This window comes from Opisthocomus hoazin, chromosome 19 (assembly GCF_030867145.1).
Source record: "Opisthocomus hoazin isolate bOpiHoa1 chromosome 19, bOpiHoa1.hap1, whole genome shotgun sequence".
NCBI lineage: Eukaryota > Metazoa > Chordata > Aves > Opisthocomiformes > Opisthocomidae > Opisthocomus > Opisthocomus hoazin.
In genome coordinates this window covers 9,260,173-9,280,732 of record NC_134432.1, presented here as the reverse complement: position 1 = coordinate 9,280,732, position 20,560 = coordinate 9,260,173, and the positions used below count along the sequence as shown (strand labels likewise).

The window sequence follows — 20,560 nt, the reverse complement described above, 5'->3', positions numbered from 1 at the left end:
TGCGATATAATAAGGGAGCCGCGCAACGAGGAAATTTCTCCAAGTTCAAAGGGACAGACGGAGGGAGGAGGGGGCTGGCAGGGGCTGGGAGCGGGGCTGTGGGAAGGGGCCTTGTGGGTCTGTGCGGGCTGCAGCCAGGGCAGCTCCTGTCACAGCCCTTACAGCAAGGGAGACCTCTGTGTTGTAGCCCCTGTGTTGTATTTGCAGCCCCTGTTTTTGAGGTCTCCCTGATGTAAGGGCTGCAAATACAACACAGGGGGCACAATTCAGTCCGCAGTCTATCCCTCCCTCTGTCTGGGTGACACAAAGCAAAGCTGAGCGCAGCAAGTCATCACCCCTCACAGAGTGGCCAGGAACCCCAGGAGGAAGGGGGAAAACACGCCCCGACAACAGCTCCTAAACAGCTGTCACACCACAGGACACGCTCAGCTGGTCTCCGATTCCTCCTGGAGAGACCTGAATCATCCCGGTGCTGCGCTTCCCTGCCAGCTTCCCGCCTTGCAGCCTGCGTGGGTGCGTGTGGCTGAAGGAGGGGGACATTACAGAACCGTATGAGCAAATGCAGGTACAATCTGTCCCTGTATGTCGAGGACTGGATGTGTCTCTGGCGTAGTCTGGTGTGCTGGCTGCCCATTGAAACCAGCTGGCCAAGAAGGGACACAGTGAAGCTGGAAGTGCTGCGAGGAGCAGGCAATCGGAGCATGTTACACGACGCCTGGCCTCTCAAAGCCTCACGTTTCCTAAAAGCAGTTCCCTGAGCAGCCTCCCGTAGCAGCCTCTCACTCAAGCAAACAAGTCCACAGGAGAAGGTGACTTCAAGGACTGCAGACTCCTTCCTCCCTCCCTCGCGCTGCCACCCTCTTCCTCCTCTCCCGTCCCCGTCAGCCCCGCTCCCGCCCGAGCCGTGTCCCCGCGGCAGCGGCGCGGCCGACGCGCACAGACCTATGCCGTAGCCGCCGGCGCACTGCAGCTTCAGGTGGCTGTTGAGCTGTGTGGGCAGTGCGCACTGGCCCTGCATCTCCCTGCAGAGGTGAAAGGAGCCGCTCCAGGTGCCATCCTTCCGGCAGTGAATCACGTTGCTTCCACGGCCCTGGGAACGACAGCAGGAGATAGTGAAGACGGTCACAGAAACAACAGCAGGGACAGGCTGAGAAGCGAGAAACAGGCAGAGCTGAGCTGGGAGCAGAGTTCTGCTGGAGCTGGAAGAGCCCCCGGTTGGGAATGCCAGCCCTGGGGGGCAAGACTGGGTTTTCTTCCAAAGAATAAAAAAAAAAGAAACCTGCATTGCATACAAAGACACACACACTCCTCCTCTTCCACGCGATGCAATGTTTCTACAAGGCCCTTGCAAGGTCTCTACCTGAAAACAGACCCACTCCAGTTGGGATAAAGGTGCATTCACCCCATTTGCCTTCTTTCCCACTGTCGAGAGGTTTGTGTTGAATGCAGACAACCTTTCCCCTCTTCCCATTTTCTAACTAGTTGCATCGTCTTTGTCTCGAAAAAGAAAGAATCCCCAATGGCCGTCTGAAGGAGGAAGGCAAGCGGGACACGCGCAGGGATGCTTAGCAGGGCAGAACGTGCTCTTTGGAGCTTGGCTGCCTTGAGTGACAGCAAGCGAAGAGGCTGCGACAGACACGCACAGAGGCAGGTGGAAAGGAGGAAAAAATCCTCTGGTGTGAGAATGGGCAAGGAATAGAAGATGACATTTCTCTTACAGAAAAGATTCTCTGTATGATACTGAAGAATGAATACCAAAGTCCGAGGGGAAATATCATGCCCTTTAGAAACAACAAAGGAGTGCACAGGCAATCTTTTGTCAGATCTACCCTCGTGGCACTGGGGATTTCTGCACAAGCTGTTCTGCAGGATCTGCGAGCCTAACTGCCATGGGGTAACGCGGGACATTCAACAGGAGGGTGGCTGGTGTGGCTGGGCTCCAGACCTCCCGCGGGAGTCTTGCTGGGTGGGAGAACCATGCAGGATTTCTGCTTCTCCTCACCCGTTTCACATGCTGGGCATGCTGCCTGAAACCCACCCACCCTGCTCTTGGAGATTGCGCTGGGGATCTTCGGGGACCCTTTAGCGTGTTGTCTATGCTGGGATCCCCGCAGGGCTGCTGAACTTTTCTTAGGAGCTCTTCCCAATGACCCACAGCCGTTGTTGCATAGGGATATGCAAAAGCCCCTGGTATCAGTGTGGAAGGCTGTGCAGCCTTCGGTATTAGTCATGTCCTTAATATCCTAATGCTTTGTTTTGCTCAGTTTTGTTGATGAACACAACGTTTAGTGAGATGCAAAGTGGTCTTATCGGCAGACTACTGCGTGGGACCTGCTTGCCCTTCTCTAGACATCTGGCCATTGCCAGAAGTAATAAGCAAATCATACGAAAGGATAATGGACCAGATGGACTCGGGGTGGGATCCAGCTTGGTGACTCTCACCAAAGGGCCAGTTTGGCAGAGACTGATTAATTTAGATCTGACTGTTCATATGATTTGTGCGCAATATTCAGAAATGGAGGACCCTTGCTCTGGGTGCCAGGGGAGGTACCTGCTTAAATGACCATTACGTTCCTGGTAATTAAGAGATGCCATATGTACAGCTGAGTAATGATCTTTCAGCGCGGTGACAAATTCAGGAAGAGATAGCTAAGTGATAATTGAGCACAATTTGCTGTTTTAGCAAGTGTGGTGTACTTCCATTGCAATTTGCATGCCAGGGTTCAAGCATGACTTTTAAAGGTGAGCCATGAAACCTGATTTACGCTCCTGGAGCTGGCTGTGCTGAAGGGTACTACTGTATAGTTTCTGCAACCTACTCACAGATCCCAGGACATCCATTGCTATAGTAACACACTGTCCATCATTCCCTGACCTGTAAAATCTCTTGTGAAAATCCCTGCTGGGTCTCTTGCTTGGATGCAACGTGCATTATCACCTTATATAGCTGAGAGAGACTTAGTGGGGTTTAATCCTTAAATAATTAACACCTCTCAAGTGGTTCTGGCTTGTGCCAGGAGTTCTCCCTCTTTTTCTGTAGTTTTATTTTCTGGGATATCTGGAAATACCTCTCTCCGCAAATCCCGTTCTTGAGATGTTATCTGCTCCTTTGCTCAAGGTGCTTTCACAGCGGAACAGTCACCACAGCCTTCCTTACCGCGAATAGAGACATAGCTGCGTCTCTCACTTTCCAGAGCTCACTTCATTGCTGCTGTAACCCTGACTCCACGGCTCGCTCCTCTTCATGTCCACCTCATTTAAAAGCAAACACAAACCCGTTACACCAGTTGTCATCACCTGGTGGCCCTGGTTTCCCTGGACTGGCAGCAATGGTACACGTCTTCGGCCACGCTGACCAGTCAGAGGGAGTGGTAGATGCACAAAGCCACAGACGCCATGTCCCAGAGCTCCCACCCAAGCTGTACCCAAGTGTGCAACTTCTCATTCACCAGGCTCATAACCTCACCTAAGTCTTCCACAAGGAAACCTTCTCCAGGTGCCCTGATGCAAAACCCCAGTGCTCTGCCTGTTGTCCCCGTGAAGAGGGCAGGCCAACCTGGCAGGGAACAGGGGCAGCAATGGCTTTTAACAATCGGAGCAGGCATCAGAGGTGTCTTTCAGATCACCGGCCCTCAGGCAGGGCTGATCCCTTTATAGTATGTCCTCAGAATCTAGAATGATATTAAAAGGCCTTCGACAGAGCACTCCCTGCTCTCTGCAGTGTGTGTGGTAGCAGCCGCTTCTACATCCCCACTTTCTCTCCCCAAGTGTATTAAGCAGCAGCAGCACTTCTGGGAGAAGTTACTTATCTCACAAACTATAATTACCTCTGGTGAGGGAAACAAAGCATTTCAAACGTGATACTAAAGGCCAGACGTTCTCCTCTCAGTGAACATAGCTTCTAGAAAGTTAAAGGCAACACGTTGACTTATTCCAGATGAGGATCTGATCCCTGATGCCAAATGACACCTTCACAGCCAGAAAAGCATTCAAGTTTCGAGACAGTTGACCTGAATAGTTGTAATCTCCACAAAGTTAAATTATCACATGGCACACACACATAGAAGGATAATGAGAAAAAGAACTGGAGAGAAAAGCAAAGTAAAACAGAACGAAAAACCAGGACAAATGCAGATAACTCATATCGCACTTACTTTCATTCATTACTTTTTATTTTCTAGCTAGATCATAGAGCCACTGAGGCAGACTTCTCAGCCACTTACTGTCTGGAAACAGTAAGTCACTCACTGCTGGATCCCACCCCGAGTCCTCTACAGGTAATAGCTAATACCTTTACTACTATCATAAAAATAATATTTCCAGGCTTTTCGCAGTAGGTCTCTCCCTCTACTTTAATGATGCATTTCCCTTCTCCACTTCTCTGTCTCTGGTCTCAGAAGAGCTCAATGGCACTTGGTCCCTCCAAGATCAGGGTCCTTAGGGAACATATGATAAAACTGCACTTGTATGGGCTGAGATAATTCAGACAACAGAGACTCACCGACTGATTCTCATCATCTTCGCACTTGATCCGGCACTCGCTGTTGAACTGGAAGCCGTTGGAGCACTGGTAGAGCCCGTGAAACTTGGAAGGTGGAGGGTCGCAGGTAACGGGCACGCAAGCGCCCGGCAGCCATGTGCCATCTTGTGTGCACTGGATCTTAAAGGCTCGCCTTTTCGTGCAGAGAAAAAACAAGACCTTTTAGTGAGTGGCTGAGTCAGCTAAGAGCCTCTAAAGCCTCTGAGCTCTGCTAGCAGGTTGCAGGGGATGGGTGTGCTGGAGCTTTTAACGCTTGGGGAACAAGTCGTGAATCTGCGTCATGAGGTCTCTGAGCAAAAATAATGATTATTTGCAAAGCCAACATTGAGCTGCCCAGGCCAAACTCCTCTTTCAGCCTCGGACACATCTCCCAAAAACTCCGCTCCCCAGGCTTGTGGGCTGTGGTTGATTTGAAGTGGGTTTGTGCAGAGTCAGAAGTATATGATAGCACTAACCCTTTGCTGCAGAGTCTCAAAGGGGACTCCCCAAACTGCATATCAAAGGGGTTTTTCTAAGGTAAGGTCTGTTTATTGAGCACTGGTTAGGATTTTCAAAGGAGCCTAAGTGAGCAAGGTGCCTAAATCCCCTTGAAACTGCACAGCTACCCGCATGAAGGAACTGCTCAGTGATATTCCCTACAGCACGTGCAGTCTGTTATAAACAGCCCATTACTTTCCCAAAACCGTATTAACTCATGGTGTTCTGAATCTTGCTGACTGCATGGCATTACGCTTTCACGTACTTTCTTGATTTTCTGGATGATCCAGGGACATGGTAACCTGGTTTGCATTTGTACTTGCAAAACGAGCCCACTTTGTGCTTATCTTCTCGGCAACGAGTAGTTTGGAGATCTGCATTAGGGACGATGGCAGGTGCTCGACACATCAGCTCACAGAGCGCCTCTGGAAAGGACCACAGCCCATCCTCCATGCAGGTCAAGTTGCTGTTGTTTCCTGAGAAGAACAGTGAGCAAAGTTAACAACACTCAGCAGGACCATTTTTTTCAAAATGTCATTACACTCATAATATATCAAAAGCCACCTCAGTTGGTTTGACAAATTCAACTGTGTATGTCCTATGCATTTTCTCTTTCTAGATGATGGCATTAAATGATTAAGGACTCTGCTCTCAGATGACAGGCAGACAGTGCTTATTTCAGGAAATGCTATAGCGCAGGGGAAAGCACACTGGCTTTGTCATCTTTTGTATTTCTCTTCCTTATTTCCTTCTTCTCTGAAAGGAAGCTTGCTTCACACATCAACCCCCTCCTCTCCAAAGTCATGGCATTAACAGAGGGTTTGGTGCCATTACATTCTTCATTCTGCTTCTGAGTTATATCTCTTCCCTGAATCCCTCCTTTTTATTTCAATTTTGAGCCTTTTGGAGCAGCATCTCTTAGTATTAGAGTCACTACTCCAACACAATGAGGAGCCGTTCTCAGCTGGGGACGCTCAGTCCTTGGGGACTACTGTGATAAATACGATTCATAATACTCATTAGACTCATTTTCCTTAGGAAGCTTTCTTGGCCAGCACCTCAAAGGTAAAAGGTACAATAGATCTATTTGCCTCTGCTATGACCTACTTGACTTCAGAAAGTTAAGCTAAAAGTAGCCTAGTCTCAGTGTATTTTACTTTCTTTGTTATTTTATACTGTATGTTGAAAAGGAATAAGCTATTCCTAAGAAACAAAGCAGAGCTATGAGCCACTAACCCTTCAAAAATCCCTGATACTCTATTGAAATCCCCGAGCATTGCTGCAGGAACTCTTCTCAACCCACAAGGCATATTTTCAACAGTAAACCAGCTTCGGAGTTATCCAAAATAATACTGACAATCTGCTAACCCCAGAGCAATGCCATCTTTCTGAGAGGGAAGGAAGAGAGCCGGGGCATGAGGCTGGAATTCAAAGAAGAAGAAAACAAAAGGCTCTGGAGGGCTCAGGAAGGTATGTGGAGGAGCCCTCCTGCCCTACCCACAAAGATAAGAGAAGCTGCACTAAATCAGCCCTGGCTTTCTCTCTCTCCTCCCCAACTGCAGATGATTGCAGAGGTATTATGTGCAGAAGGGGGCTCTTTTCTAGAGCACCAGCATGCTCCTCAGCTCTGACTCACGCAGCAGCTCTGCGGACCAGCCATGGTGATATCATGCTTGCCACTGCAAAGTGATAAGCTGTGACATTACCAACAGTGTCTGCCATGACGTCAGTGATTGAATTAGGCATGAGTCATTCCAACGCCATTCTCCGGAAGCTTAGTGGTAACATCTATTAGTCATCAGAGATGGCTGTACACCAAATGTGCCTTTACCTCACAGCTCACAGAGCTTCTGGACATGAGTGAAGTGCTGCTGCACACCACAGCTGCACCCCCTGACCTGGGGGCTGGTTATCATCCCTCCAGCCACCCCCACAGGAGTCACCAGCTGAAGTTCTTGTTGGTCATGATGAATATCATTATTTTCACTGCCCCCGCAAAAAAATTCCAGGTATTTTCAATGAAAAAACACTTCCTGTTGAAGATGACCCTCTGAGTGTATGAACAGAAAAGAGAATTCGCTGATAAAAATCTCCCCTTTGAGCCTTAACTTGCCTTAACTAGTCTTAACTTTCACTGTGTGTTGGCTGCTTGTGGTTACCCTCCTAAGTCAGAGTTAAAAGAATTAAGCAATTTGGGTATATATGAAGAAATCAACATATCCTTTCACTGAAATGAATAATACTTCCTATGCCTCTTCTGGGACTTGCAATGAATCCTAGCAGGAAAGGTGATACCACATGTACCAAAAGCAACTTTGTACCCGAGTTGACAACAGCAGTTAAGATTACTCCACCTCAAGATGACAAGTTAATTCGGCTCTAATGTTCCTTCAAATTAACGATGATATCTTTTCTTGTTTCCTGAGGACCAGATCAAAAAGGGTAATGTGCCAGTGAGCAGAAGAGTTGACAGTGCTGAGAAGATGACAGGGATGCTAGCAGAAAAGCAGCAGGGAAGAAGACAGAGGAGAAAAGGAAAGAAGGCAGCCAAGTGTGCTATTTTTAAGAAAATAAAAATTGTAGAGTCCCAAACAAGAAGAGGAGAAAAAGGTCAGAGGCAGAGCAAGATGAGTGTGGAAAAAGAGAGACGTGCTGGGTGGATTAGGGGAAACAGTGATGTGGACTGTGCCACTGGGACATGGGACTTATCAGTCTTCTCCTGCCTTTCCAAATACACAGAGGAGGCATACAAGGGAGACAGACACAGAAAACAGAGAAGGCATGGGAAAGAAGATGAGAGAGTTCAGTTTGACTTATCCCCATGACTTTTCCATGTTTTGGTTGTATGGAAGCAATATTCACTGTCATTACTGCCTGGCTAGCCGTGATCAAGGAAGGGTCAAGGGAAGGTAATAGAGAGATGCAAAGGAACTTAACTTCTAACATAAATAAACCTTCCCATAGAGTCTCATAATTCTTCATACTTAAAATATCACGAATAATTCTAAAACAACAGCAATAGTAACATATATTACTAGGAACAGCCTGTGCTGGCTGCGCAGCTATCCCCAGGTCACTGCGCAGACACCCTCTGATACCTTTCAGAAGAGCTGGAGGTCGGCAAGCGAAGGAGCATTTCTTGCCAAAGGTGGTCCCATCGCTGCAGTTGAAGGTGGCTGGGTAGACATGGTACTGGTCTGGGACGCCGCAGTCCACAGGCTCACAGGTCACCTGCTTGTTCCACTTCCCATCTGCGCACGTCATGGTGATGCTGGACTCCTTCTGGAAACAGACACATGCCTACAGTCACCACTGCCAGCAAGGGAGACACCAAAACCATTTCAAGCCTAATAACAGCCACTATTTTGGCTCACAAGTTAAGCAAAACTGGGCCTGATCACTACCATCATCATTTGGACAACAGCTATTAAACCCACCAAGGTCCCACAAGAAACAGTGTCTGGAACCAGGATGTATTTCTGTCACCTCTGGGGTGAGACCCCAAAGTGCTCCAGTACAAAGAGTGGAGCACTACAAATAACGGGAGCTCTTGTCGGCTTCACCTCCTGAGCCAAGCTGGAAGCCTGCTGCTCGGCACCGTGACCAGCAAGGAGTCTGCAAGCCTGCGCTGTCTGGAGCTGATGGCTGTCCCCACTCCCTGTCACCTTTGCAGTGACACAGCCACTCCAAGGGAATCCCCATCTACTTCTGAGTCGTCGAACTCACTCTTGGCTTTGAAGTAAAAGCAAACCTGACATGAACCCCTGTGGGACTTCCATCCGAGGCTCTCCCAAGAGGTGTCAGCCACCCGTGGGCTGGGGTACCAAGGGAGGTGGCCTGGGCCATGTCAACATTGTGTTCAGATCCTGACAGCTGCTGTTATGGCTTCAACTACCAGAGTGCCCCAAGGCTCCAAATGAAATCGGGGCCCTGCTGCCCGGACACCGGGGACACGCATGCCTGAGAGACAGACTTCTTCCTGGAGGAGTCTGCATTGGCCAAACCCAACAGCATCCTGCCCATACGTTCACCTGGCACTTGAGAGGTCAAATACAAAGTCCGTGCCTGTGCTCTGACTTCCTAATGCCACTCTACCATCACAGCTCCACAGAAGCTACACTTCTATGGATTTGAGGAATAATCCAAACAATCATCAGATTGAAATCCTGAAGTGCTGGGGAGAGAGATTAAAAAAAGGTGGAGAGCCATCCATCCAAAGCTAAGACGAAGAATTTAGTGGGTGACCGAAGCACAAACAGATATTGGCAAAGAGAACAAAATAAACAACATATCCACTTTAAGAATAAAAAGGGAAAATTATTAAAAACTAGAAGCAAAGAATCTGAAGGTAGAACTCTTCCCTCCATACCAGAATAAAGAGAATGACAGAAGAAAAAGAAATGTTAGAAACCCAAACACGAGAAGGGGAAGATACGGGTGAGGAATCTGACCAAGCCGTACAGCAGCACTCCCCTGCCTCCAGGGAATATTTTATTCAGGGCTGGTACGCTCACAGGAGATTTGCACCACCGACCACTGATCTGGGTTTATAAAAGGAAGGGGAATTTTTCTAACACACATCAAAGGGACCTGGATTCCCTTTTTGCAAAAACACCCTAATGGTTTCAACAGAAGTTCAGACCTGTCTCCCTTTGATATATGGTTGCCTTCAGAATGGAAAAAGCAGTCCCAGAGCTGAGAAACTGGACACTTCCCAAGTGGGCACAAAACCCCTTTTCTACACTGCGGAGTTTATTTAGACAGGGAGCACTGCTGATGGAAAAAAATGTCTTTTCTACAAATTTCGAGTAGCACATCCTGGGATTTTCAGAGCGCTCAGTTGAAGTGACACTCTGTGTTCTCATTCCCAATCATTTTGCTCCCCGGTAGTTATTAAATCTGCCTTTGCTGCTTATCAGAATTATCTGCACCATTAAAAAGTATACATATTCTGCAGATGGTTGAGGACTTGAAGATGCCTGTGCTTCCATGTCTTTGTAACGTATACACACAGCAACAGCACCACCACATTTGCACTCCAGACTGGGCTGCTCCAGCATTCAGCAAAGCCTCCATTTCCATTAAGATATGCTGGGCACCCCGACAGCAGGAGGTTAAAACATCAAACCAAGCTATTGATGTCAGGGGCTATCCAAACGTTATGGGAAAGACGTGGGTCTCGCACTGTATCTTGCTGGATGCTGGATCCATGCTGAGCACACAGGGAAGTTCTATCAGTGATGGGAGAACCAACTCCAAGAATTCAGTTCCTGCTGTTGGTGTGATCTAGTTTAGGAATAACTGGTTGTTCATACCAGCTGACATTGGCTGCTGAGCCACAGCAGTGTGCAGAAGGGAGCTTCTCTAATGACAGGGTTGGACCTCAAATGTACCTCTACAGAACACCAAATAAACAGTGCAAATTCAGAATCTGGAATAGAACACAAAAATTTAAACAGAAGCAACATCTGTTCACAACAGTCCCACCTTACAGCAAACAGGAAGAACATTCCGCCCGAGCTAACACTTGTGAGAGCATTCCGGGTGCAGCCATGCCCTTTGTTAGCAGAAAGCTGCAGGACACTACAGCCGGCTAGAAACGCAACGTGCCTGGGGTCACCCCTCCTTGGAAGGGATCCCTCATCAGAGCTGTACTCCCACTGCACTTTATTTCTGCCCCTGTTCTAGACCTTGATGTGAAGAAAAAAAAAAGGCTCTCCACATTTTCATCTCTGGGTTTTTCCCCATGGTACTTTCCCCACAAAAACACCAACCAAATCTGGAAGAGTCACCTTCTTCCAGACTCATATGGCTTTTCCTCTTCCTGGCACACCGGCAAGGCCGTTCCCACGCAGAGAAGCTGTGCCCATGTGGGTAAGACCCTGGCTTCTCAGTTTTTTCCAGTAATTGGTTCCATGCTTTGTATGATGGAAGCTGAGGTTTTCAAGGTCAGACATAATAATGGCACATTTTAGAGCATGTCTATCATGTCGTCACTTCAAGCACAAGTTCTGCTGCAGAAATGCATAACTGAGAACATTCCCCACAATGGAGACAAAGACTAGTGGCTTTGATTGCAAGCACAGAGGACAACCCTACCATGGAAATGACTGCAGATGGCACCCACCAGCTTTCAGCTTCTCCCTCTTGCAATGTCCCACCCAAAGGTGGGATCATTGCAGGACAGGACCCCAGGCTGCTGAGCAGGAGCCTGGCTCTCCCCAGCACCACGCTGCACCTCGAGCTATTTCCAACCGGCAGCCTGAGCAGTGCTGCCTTTGGAGCCAGCACTGGGTCTTTGTGGCAGCATCTGCATCTCCCACCCGAAGCCTGAGCAGGCTCATGCCTGTTTCGCCTGTCTGATCTGACAAGGTCACCCAGCTCACAGCAGTCCACACGAAGCGCTTGGCTTTCTCCTCTGGTTTATTAGCTGTCACTTTGGGCACTCTGTACTGCTTTGACTGGCATCACAGCAACCGCTTCCCTTCATGTCCTGCCTTCCAAAAGAGGCTTACGCAAAGAGGGAGGGCGGCGAGGAGGAGAAAGGGGGGTGGGGGGGGGGGAAAGGCGACCAAAGATACAGTGTGCAGTACAGTGAAGAGGATGAAAACTTGAACAAATCTGGTGCCAGAAAGATTTGTTTCTTGGGACTTTTAACAGCCTGGGAGAATCCATGTCTCCTTCCTGCTGCCCAAGCTCCCAGCCGGCTCCTTCTTCAAGTGATGCTTCACGTGTGAAGTTTCCTCTCCTTAAAAATGAACAGCTGTGCCCTCCCCTCTAAGTATTCTTCCACTTCTGCCCACTACTGTGCCTCTAATTGAACCCACATGAGCCGCGCTTTCTTTTCCTGGCATGATTGATGATGCCTTTGCACAGCATTAGGGAGCTGCTGGGTTTTAAATAACACCTCTTGACCAGAGCAGCAGTGGTGGCAGCTTCAAGGAGAGACGACAACGAGTAACTGAATGAGCAGGGCTTTCTGTGAAGGACAAGGGGGAGGAAAGCAGTGAAAGACAAAGGGGGAAAAGGGGGAGCAGAGACGAAAGAGCTATGGAGTTGTCGGAGGGGGCGGGAAGAAATTGGGGGGGGGAAATGAAAACATCCCGAGATCTTCTTTGTGAGAAAGATACGTGCAGGATTTTGCTCCATCACCATGCAAACCGGTTTTTGTTGTTGTTGCTTAAGTCCCTAAATGAGGATGAGAGAGAGCCCAAGAGTCTGTAGACAGCTCAGCTCTCTTTTCTAACAGCAAACAGTTTCTACTGCACGCAGTGCTGACTGTTTTTAGGATTTGGTGATTTTATGGAGTTTTAACAGAATTTGGGAACGGGAGCTTCTCAGGGAGCAGATGAATGAATTTTTTTGCCCTAAGACTGATTAAAATGGTGGCTTCAGAAGACACAGAGGCCAGAAACTGCTCAGAAGATTTTCAAAGACCCCTTAGATGTAAAAGACTGATTTGAAATGTGACTTGTGCCCCTACATCTCTGAGGTGCTTTTCAGTATTTTGCTTTTAATTCTCTGCTCACCCTTTTTCTTCTGCCTTCTGTGAAATATGGAAGACAAATGTGGTTCAGGTGCTAAACCAGGGTGTTTTCACTGGTCTGTCAAGCATCTTCATCAGCATGCAGTGGTCATGGGCCACCGACGTTCAGTCTGCTCTCTCAGACGTTGCACCTCACCTCAGCCTCCTTCCTACCCAAGAGTGTGAAACCTCAGAATTTGCAAAGCTACTTTTCTTCCTCCTCTTCCCCATGCAGCCCCCCCCATCAGTTAAATGAGAATAAAATAGCTCTAGGCTCTTAAATCAGTCAAACAAACAAAATATCCAACTGAATGACAACAGTGAAACATCCAACAGCTCTATGCAAGGCTCCTCCATCACCGCAGAAAGTCCCTCTGTCCACAGGTAACAGCCCACGCGCCACATCTCATCTCCAAATGCCCACGATCAGAAGAGGAGCTGAAGCTGGGAAGCAATTGTGGAAGGAGCACAATGCAATTCAATACAACACAATACGAGGAATCCAAACCACGGATTCCAGACTTTCTCAGATAATTCATTTCTGCCTACATGTTCCACAAGTTCTGGCTTGAAGCACCTGACACAAAGAAATAAAACAAGATGACTGTGAAAGAAACTGGCCGTTCCTTTTCAGCAGATCTCCGAAGCATACGAATAAACTTTTAAAGCACGTATTTAAAGTGCTTAGCTGAACATGGGTATCTTTAAGATGCTCCACTCCTTCCCTGATTTGAAGACTGAATGCATAGCACTGAGCAAAACAAAACCACCGGCCTCAGGGTTTTTATCGATGGAAAATAGACGATGAAGTGCAATAGTAGACCAGAGTGAGAGGAAGCATGTTGTAATCGGCAGTGAATCACATTAGCTAGGGGTGCTAAAATCCTCCGCTCCAGTCACATGAGTCTGATCAAGGCTCTGAAACCAAACTTCTCAGAGCAAATCCATACACCGTCGGCTGAGCCTCCCCAAAAGGTACTTCTTGCGTTTAAATACCACAGCACTGGTGACACATTCTTAGGCTGTTTTCTTTGGTTTGGGATTCCTGTGTACTCAATGTACAGATCCCTTCCAACTCGCCCCTGGTTCAGCCATTCAGGCTTGTTTGAGAACTTGTTTTCTGTTCTGTAAAAATGCTCAGCTGGAGCTGGGGTTCTGGTGCTGATGCCAATTAGGATGGAAGAGGCCCAGCTCGCGGGGTCCTGCATTTGTTTTGTAATTGAGTTGAAAGGGCTGACTCATTCCCCTCCACTCTGTCTCCCTCCTCTGCGAGCTGATGAAGAACACAGGATTTCACACAGACAGAGGCTGCTGAGCATGGCTGCCTGCCCCCAGCCCTCCCCGGCCCCAGACGTCTGTGCTGCCTTACAACAGGCGAGAAGGTGCCGACGGGGCAAACCACCCCACATTGCGCCCAGGGGATCCAGTAGCATCAGAGATGCGAGCACAAACTGGGGTGCCAGCCCTGCACCCACGTATCCCGTGCACCCTGCTCCTACCAGCACACCAAGGCTGGGCCATGCTGCACATACACCTTGTCCACCTCGTCCCACACAAAGGACCTGCATTTTTGTAATGTTTGAAGAGATTGACAGTTTTCCTCAACACTCCACTCACTGCATCAGGACATGCTGCTTTTCTAGGAATGGATGATGAACGCACGGCTTAGAAGAGATGGGGAGCACTCCCTGGCCTGCTGGGGTAGGTTTGCAGTGCTTAGTTTGGAAGCAAAAAGGTTTGGGTGCTTTTTCCACCCCCTTGATACCACGCATTTCTGCAGTGTCAGGGTGTGGCTGGGAGCAGATGGACATTGCAAAGGAGTTAAGACATTGTTAGTCTCAACCCGAGGAATAAAAATGAGCTACTGCACCCAGAAACTAGTTGTGCAAAAAACCAAACACCCCACCCCCAAAACAACAATCCAAGAAACACTGTTTGGCTGAGTAGAGCCAGTGAGATCAGAGAAGGCCTGAACACATATTTAAACCTTTCAGGTTGAAAATTTCTAGATTTGAGGAACACCTGAGCTTTGCTCACTGTCAGTACCTCTTCCTACAGAGTCAGATGGCTCCTACTCTCACAAGCAGCAACTGGCCCAAGGCTGAGCTGAGATGTGGGGTTTTAGGCTGGGTTATTTCTCAATTTCTCCACATCTGTTTGCTCGTCCCTGTCTTGTGGGTCATACAAAACCAGCAGAACAAACCTGGTTCTTGCTGAGCTCATCGTCTCGTTGGATTTGCAAAATGTAGCCTGCCTTGCAGCTCACGTTGCACTGGACGCCGCTGTACCACCCGCCGCCGGTGCAGTTCAGCAGCGCGTTCTCCATCTCCAGCTTCGGGCAGTCGGTGGCTTCGCAGGAGTAGTGGACACAGCTAGGTGGCAGAGAAGGAGTGGTATTTTTATTCAATTTGTTTAGTTCATTCCCCAAGAGCAAGCGTGTCTGCCTGACAAACTCCTCACCGGTCAGGCAGCAGGCACACAGACTGCATAAGGAACGCGACTCGGCAAGGGGCTCCCCACCTACGAGCACACCCTCTAGTTACGCCTCCGAAGGACATGGACAGTGGTAACGGTGATGACAATGAAAGCAAATTACAGGTCTTGTGGCAAAAGGGAAGAAAGAGCCTGCCAATTCTGCAGAATTACTCTCTGTTCTGCAATATTCCACTGCACCACGGCCTTCCTACCCCCACACCAACACGCATCCATCCATACGTTCCCCAAGAGGGCTCTCCTTCCAAGAGCAGTCCTTAGGCCCCAGCCAATTTTCAATCTCTGCCGAACTCCGGAGTGCCCGATATTGCTAGTGATAAGCGTGCATGTGCGTACGGGCGAGGAGGGGTTTCTGTGACAGACATGCTTATCTTTGAGAAACTCGATTTAAATCAACACATTCATTTTATTCCACTTCACGAGGAACACCAAACATCAGCTGCGTAGCTGTGTTGATAAGCTCTTATCAAGCTCAGCAGCATGCTGTCATTTGGATGTCTCCGGCTGCTGTCTTGCCATCCATAAAATGTTTCCCCGGATGAAAACTGTCTGCTCTCCCTACAGTAAATTATTGTAACATTTAGGCTAACTTGTAAAAAGAGGTTTTGGTTTTATTTTTGTGTACACAGAGATGTCTGGCTGACACAAAATCTTTCACCATCTCTGACGACCTGAGTCAAACATTATAGCACATGTTCAGATGCGAGTATGGGGCAGCCCCTCAGCTCAAGGGCAATGAAAATGCTGAGAGCCTTAAAGCACAAGGGTAGATTTAGTCCGGATATAAGGAAGCAAGGTGGTGAGGCACTGGCACAGATTGCCCAGAGAGGTGGTAGATGCCCCATCCCTGGAAACATTCAACATCAGGTTGGACGGGGCTCTGAGCAACCTGATCTGGTTGCAGATGTCCCTGCTCACTGCAGGGGGTTGGACTAGATGGCCTTTAAAGGTCCCTTCCAACCCAAACTATTCTGTGAGTCTATGATTTTACATGCAAATACATTTTGCCGAATTAGAGACAAAAGTTCTGGGATTAAGGATTCCTATAAGTTGACATGCCTCTGCTGAAAATTAAAATGAGTTTAAACTAAATACAGTTCAATTAATTCTAAGGAGAGAGAACCTTGACTTATTTCACCAACTACATTGGCAGGAAAGAACCTGAAACGCAGAAAGTTATAGCAAGAAGGGAAAGCAATGCATGAATACACATATTTTGAAATGGATTACAAGCAAGCTACTCCTGTCTTCTAGAAAGAGGGTTAACGGCCACCAAACCCCCATCCACCTCAGTAAGCACAGGACTTAGCATGTACATGGTGTTTAGCTGTGTTCAAAGCATTGTGCAGACATTATCTAATTAATTTTCATGACACCCCTGTGAGACACCTGGGCTGGTATTGTTATCCCTATGCTGCTGACAGAGAAGCACATCTGCACATGTCTCTACTGAGCTCTAGATCAGATTAAACGACAGTATTATGTACCTCCACAACTCATTTCTCTGTCCCAGACTAGTGCTATATGGGAAGTGCCTGCTGCTTGTAATTTAAGGTTGCTTGTTCAGTGGCAGCCCTTCCCTGGAGTGTGATGAGCCATAAACAATTTCTACGTTCAGAAAGATCTTCTTATTTCCTCATTGTGCACAAAGTATTGCTGCTGACAGGACTGAGGAAGGAGAAATCCACCTCTGTGTTGGCCAACTTGATACCCTTGTATGCAACAAACAGCACCCTGTCTATCTGCACTATAACTGTGATGCTCATTACTTCTGCAGAGAAGATGATCCTCTGCCAGAGCCAACCTACAGAGAGAAATCCTGCCTTCAACAGGATCCCCTCTGCCATACCAAGTGTTTCATGCATGTTGTCACTGCAACTCACAGCCCGACACACAAATTTAAACTGCCATTGATTTCCCTTTGCACCGATCAATAAGACTGTGGATGAGCTGGTGGAAGAGCAAAAGGACAGGGTATCTTAGTGCCCAGGTGGTCCTCTTTTGCGGAGAAATGAGGTGAGAACAGCCCTGTGCAACTGTCTTGTAAATGCCCAGCATGAATCACCCAGGAGTGTGAACCACAGACCTTACTCCGTGTTGTAGCAGGGCCCTGGGCAGCCTCAGGAGCAGATCTCAGCACTAACCTCGCGGCACTGCTAGGTGAGGAGGTCACCAATTAAACGTTAGCAAGAATATCTGAACGTGGATGCTGAGTGAGGGTGTAAATGATGAATGACGCCTTCTCGAGTCCTCCCTACGTGTCCCAGTTACACCTACCCACGAAGGCTGACGGTCACTTTGCCCCGCTCCGTTCCTCAGGCAGTGAGGCTGCAATACGAGTTCCTCCCATGCCAGGGCTCCAGCGACGAGGAAGTTGACTCATTGAGGAAAAAAACGAGCACTGCTGCCAAGCCATTCTCAGAAGCACACATTGCGAACCTTGACTGCCCATTGCAAAACTCCCACAAAATCTGAAAACCTTTTTGCACAAAAGTTGGCGAAATAAAACAATAGAAGACCTATTTCACTTAATATCTTATGTGAATCAATGTGCTACACACCAATGCAGCACTGAATTCAGCCTTGAATGGCTTCAGAGGGAAGGATGAGCCCAAGAAAACCTTTGTGATTGGCACAAAGGGAAATGCGGAGGAACGTGACCGCAGTAAGTGGCACCACTTTTCATTTCCATCAATGTAAAAGAGAAAAGGAATCTGGTTTCTTAAGTTCGTATCAGGACACCAGATGAGCAAGCCTGGGCTTAAAAGTCCTACAGAACTGAAACGCCACAGACAAAGGCATTAAGAAACACTTATTGTGATGTTCTTCTTTCTGTTTACAAGTCCCCTTGTGGTCTTCTTAAATGGCCAGGGAACATTTTTAGCCACCCCCTCCAGGCTCCAGATTATGCCTCGGTTAGCAGATCATCTGGGCAGCTCGCTCTGTCTGTAACTCTATATGAATGACTTCAGTGACAAACAATACAACCATTCACTTTTTGTAAAAAAACAACCACTGCCACCAAATGTTTCCAATTTAAATATTTCTGGTTCTCTAGCTACTGGTTCCAATTTGGTATCAGCTACTGTCAGCCGTAAATCCCAATGAATTTTGAAGTCACGATCCTGAACTGAGTTCTGCAAATGCAGAATAAAGAAGGAGAAATCAGTATCTTCAAATAGGAAATTCAGACAAAGAAGCCATCACATCCATATTACAGAATTGTGGGTTACAGAAGCTCTTGCACGGGTATTGCCATTTAACAGTGGTAAATCATCACATGCTCCAGAAACTTTACATTCCTTGGGAAAAAACAATGCAGAGCATCTGAGAATGAAATCCTGGCATGGGACAGTTTATCCCAATTTCTTACAATCAAAATTGGGTGACTTCAAACCTATTTCAAGCCATCCCTGGCCTATTCTAGCTCCCCAAACGCACCTGGGAATTGCTCGCCACTGGTCTCAACAGCAGCTATGCAAGGGACCGAAGGACCACCCTAACCACGTGCCGATCTAGATGTAACGAGCGGGTGCTGGTCAGGCGTGTTCCCTGACAGCGTTGATTTTACTAGGTTCACCTCAGGATTCACCTGTTCCTTTTCTTGCCCTGGTCATGTATGATTTCCTAAAGCAACATTTTCACCCCAGGCTGAGTGCAAGGAGCAGTGGATTTCTTGCACACTTTCCACTGTCTGCACCATGTTAAACATGTAGATCAAGGCAGACCATTTCACTGATGTCAAAAGGCCTGAACTGAGTTAGCTTCAGATGTAGGCTAAAGTTCTGAGCCAGTTCTTTCTTTATTCAAATCCATTCTGCCCATCCCTAATCTAAATGAGCTCAGTCATTAGCCTCTAAATCCTTATTTCTCTGTGCCAATATTGGCCACAGTTCAGCAAGGCACTTAAATATGTGCTTAACTTCAAAAGCACGGTTGAGTCCCACTGATAGATTTGACTACAGGGGGATGTAAGCAAATAGCTAAGGGCTTTGCTAAATTTGGGTCTTAGTGACACAATCCTAGAAACATTTGTATTTTAACATGTTTACAGAGAATTATAACAATTAAGTACAACTCTTCCTTCCTCACGTAAAACCAATCCAGGACTTCCTCTGTCGAAAAGCTTACAGCAGCCAAACTTTCTTTTCCTAACCCTGGGTCAAGCACTTCTCCAAGACCCCTCTTAACACAGTGCCCTGATTATTTGTTTCCTTCGTGATGGCTCTGACGCATCCATATGCACAGGTGAGCATAACAGCTCACGGTATCCACTTGTCACGAGAAGAGCCACACCATCATCTACTGCACATAGGCAAAACGTCCCTTTCCACCGTCCACGCCAGCCTGGGCCGCAGACCTGAAGCAGACTGCGGTTTTATTCTATGCCACTGCACATACAACTCGCACACGTGTAGCCGTCTGAGGGTTGTTCCAACAGAATTGCCCTTATCATGGGTTTGTCTTCTCCTCTGTAGAGACTCCTCTAAAGGCAAGAGCAGGGTCTCTCTCTCTAATCCACACATATATGCAGCATTTTGAAAAGCAAAGGATGCTAACCATGTTCCTTGTTGTGGAAATAAAAAAAGTATAAACTGCAAAGGTGGCAATGAATTCATCTTCTTCAGTCTTCAGCTAGAACACACTGATCTTGTACTAACACAAAATCCCAAAGAACATCTACCTGAATCCTTGGGGCTGGGTGGGGACCAGTGAACCTGCGCTGATGGTGCCACAGGAAGCAGGATCAAGCCCTTTCCTTTCTGCTCTTTGCCTTCAAATCTGGTCCACGAGAGCGACCAAAAGGGCAGTATCACGATCAAAAGAGGAGCTTCAGCGGTCTCACCGCGGTAGTGTTGGGTCTGACTCTGACAGCGATCGCAGCAAAGCCCTGATTCGAACTGATAGGGTCAGGAATGCAGACAAACCCAGAGATTTACAGAAAATGCTTGATCCAGGCCCACGTAAGCTGCGATGGGGCGGGAGAGGCATGAGCCAGCACACCCCCTTCGCTGTCCCCACCATCAGCAGGGCAGCATTCTCCCTGGGGACTGGCTCTGCCCTCAGCCCTCCCGCACCATGCTGGGTGAACTGGTCCTGCCTGGGGGGGTCCATACGGAACCCATAGAGCTCTCCAAGCCCCTTGGCCCTGCCAGCCTGGAAGCGGGGCTGTGGCCCGGGGCGTCAGCAGCCCTGCAGGTCTCCCTGCCAGAGTCTGTCCAGGCAAACAAAGAAAACGCATCGCCTTCCACTTTAATAAAAGCCAAATGATGCTGTTTGCCAATTACCAAAATGGGGCGAAGGTTAAAAACCCATTGAATTATAACACATGTCACGGACCAAAGCTTCCATGATTAACAGTTCTGTGAGAAATTCATTAATTTCACCAGAAGCAAGCTGACAGAGATTGTGCTTAATGACAGAATGCAGGGCAGGGGAAAGGCGGCCGAATCAGGAAAGAGAAAGCTGCATTAAATCACAAAAAGAGATGAGGAAACCTTTTTTTTTCCTCCCCTTATAAAAAG

General features: G+C 47.9%; 1 protein-coding gene across 1 annotated transcript in view; it reads right to left on the bottom strand.

Annotated features, from left to right (window-relative positions):
* Positions 1-20,560, bottom strand: part of PAPPA (pappalysin 1) — a 183,148-nt gene that overhangs the window by 30,149 nt on the left and 132,439 nt on the right. Inside the window, exons 14-18 of the mRNA XM_075439777.1 lie at positions 14,746-14,914; positions 8,116-8,299; positions 5,283-5,493; positions 4,502-4,673; positions 943-1,090 (exon numbers count right to left, since the gene is read on the bottom strand). Of these exons, the coding sequence (XP_075295892.1) occupies positions 943-1,090; positions 4,502-4,673; positions 5,283-5,493; positions 8,116-8,299; positions 14,746-14,914 (884 nt within the window). The remainder of the gene's footprint in view (positions 1-942; positions 1,091-4,501; positions 4,674-5,282; positions 5,494-8,115; positions 8,300-14,745; positions 14,915-20,560) is intronic.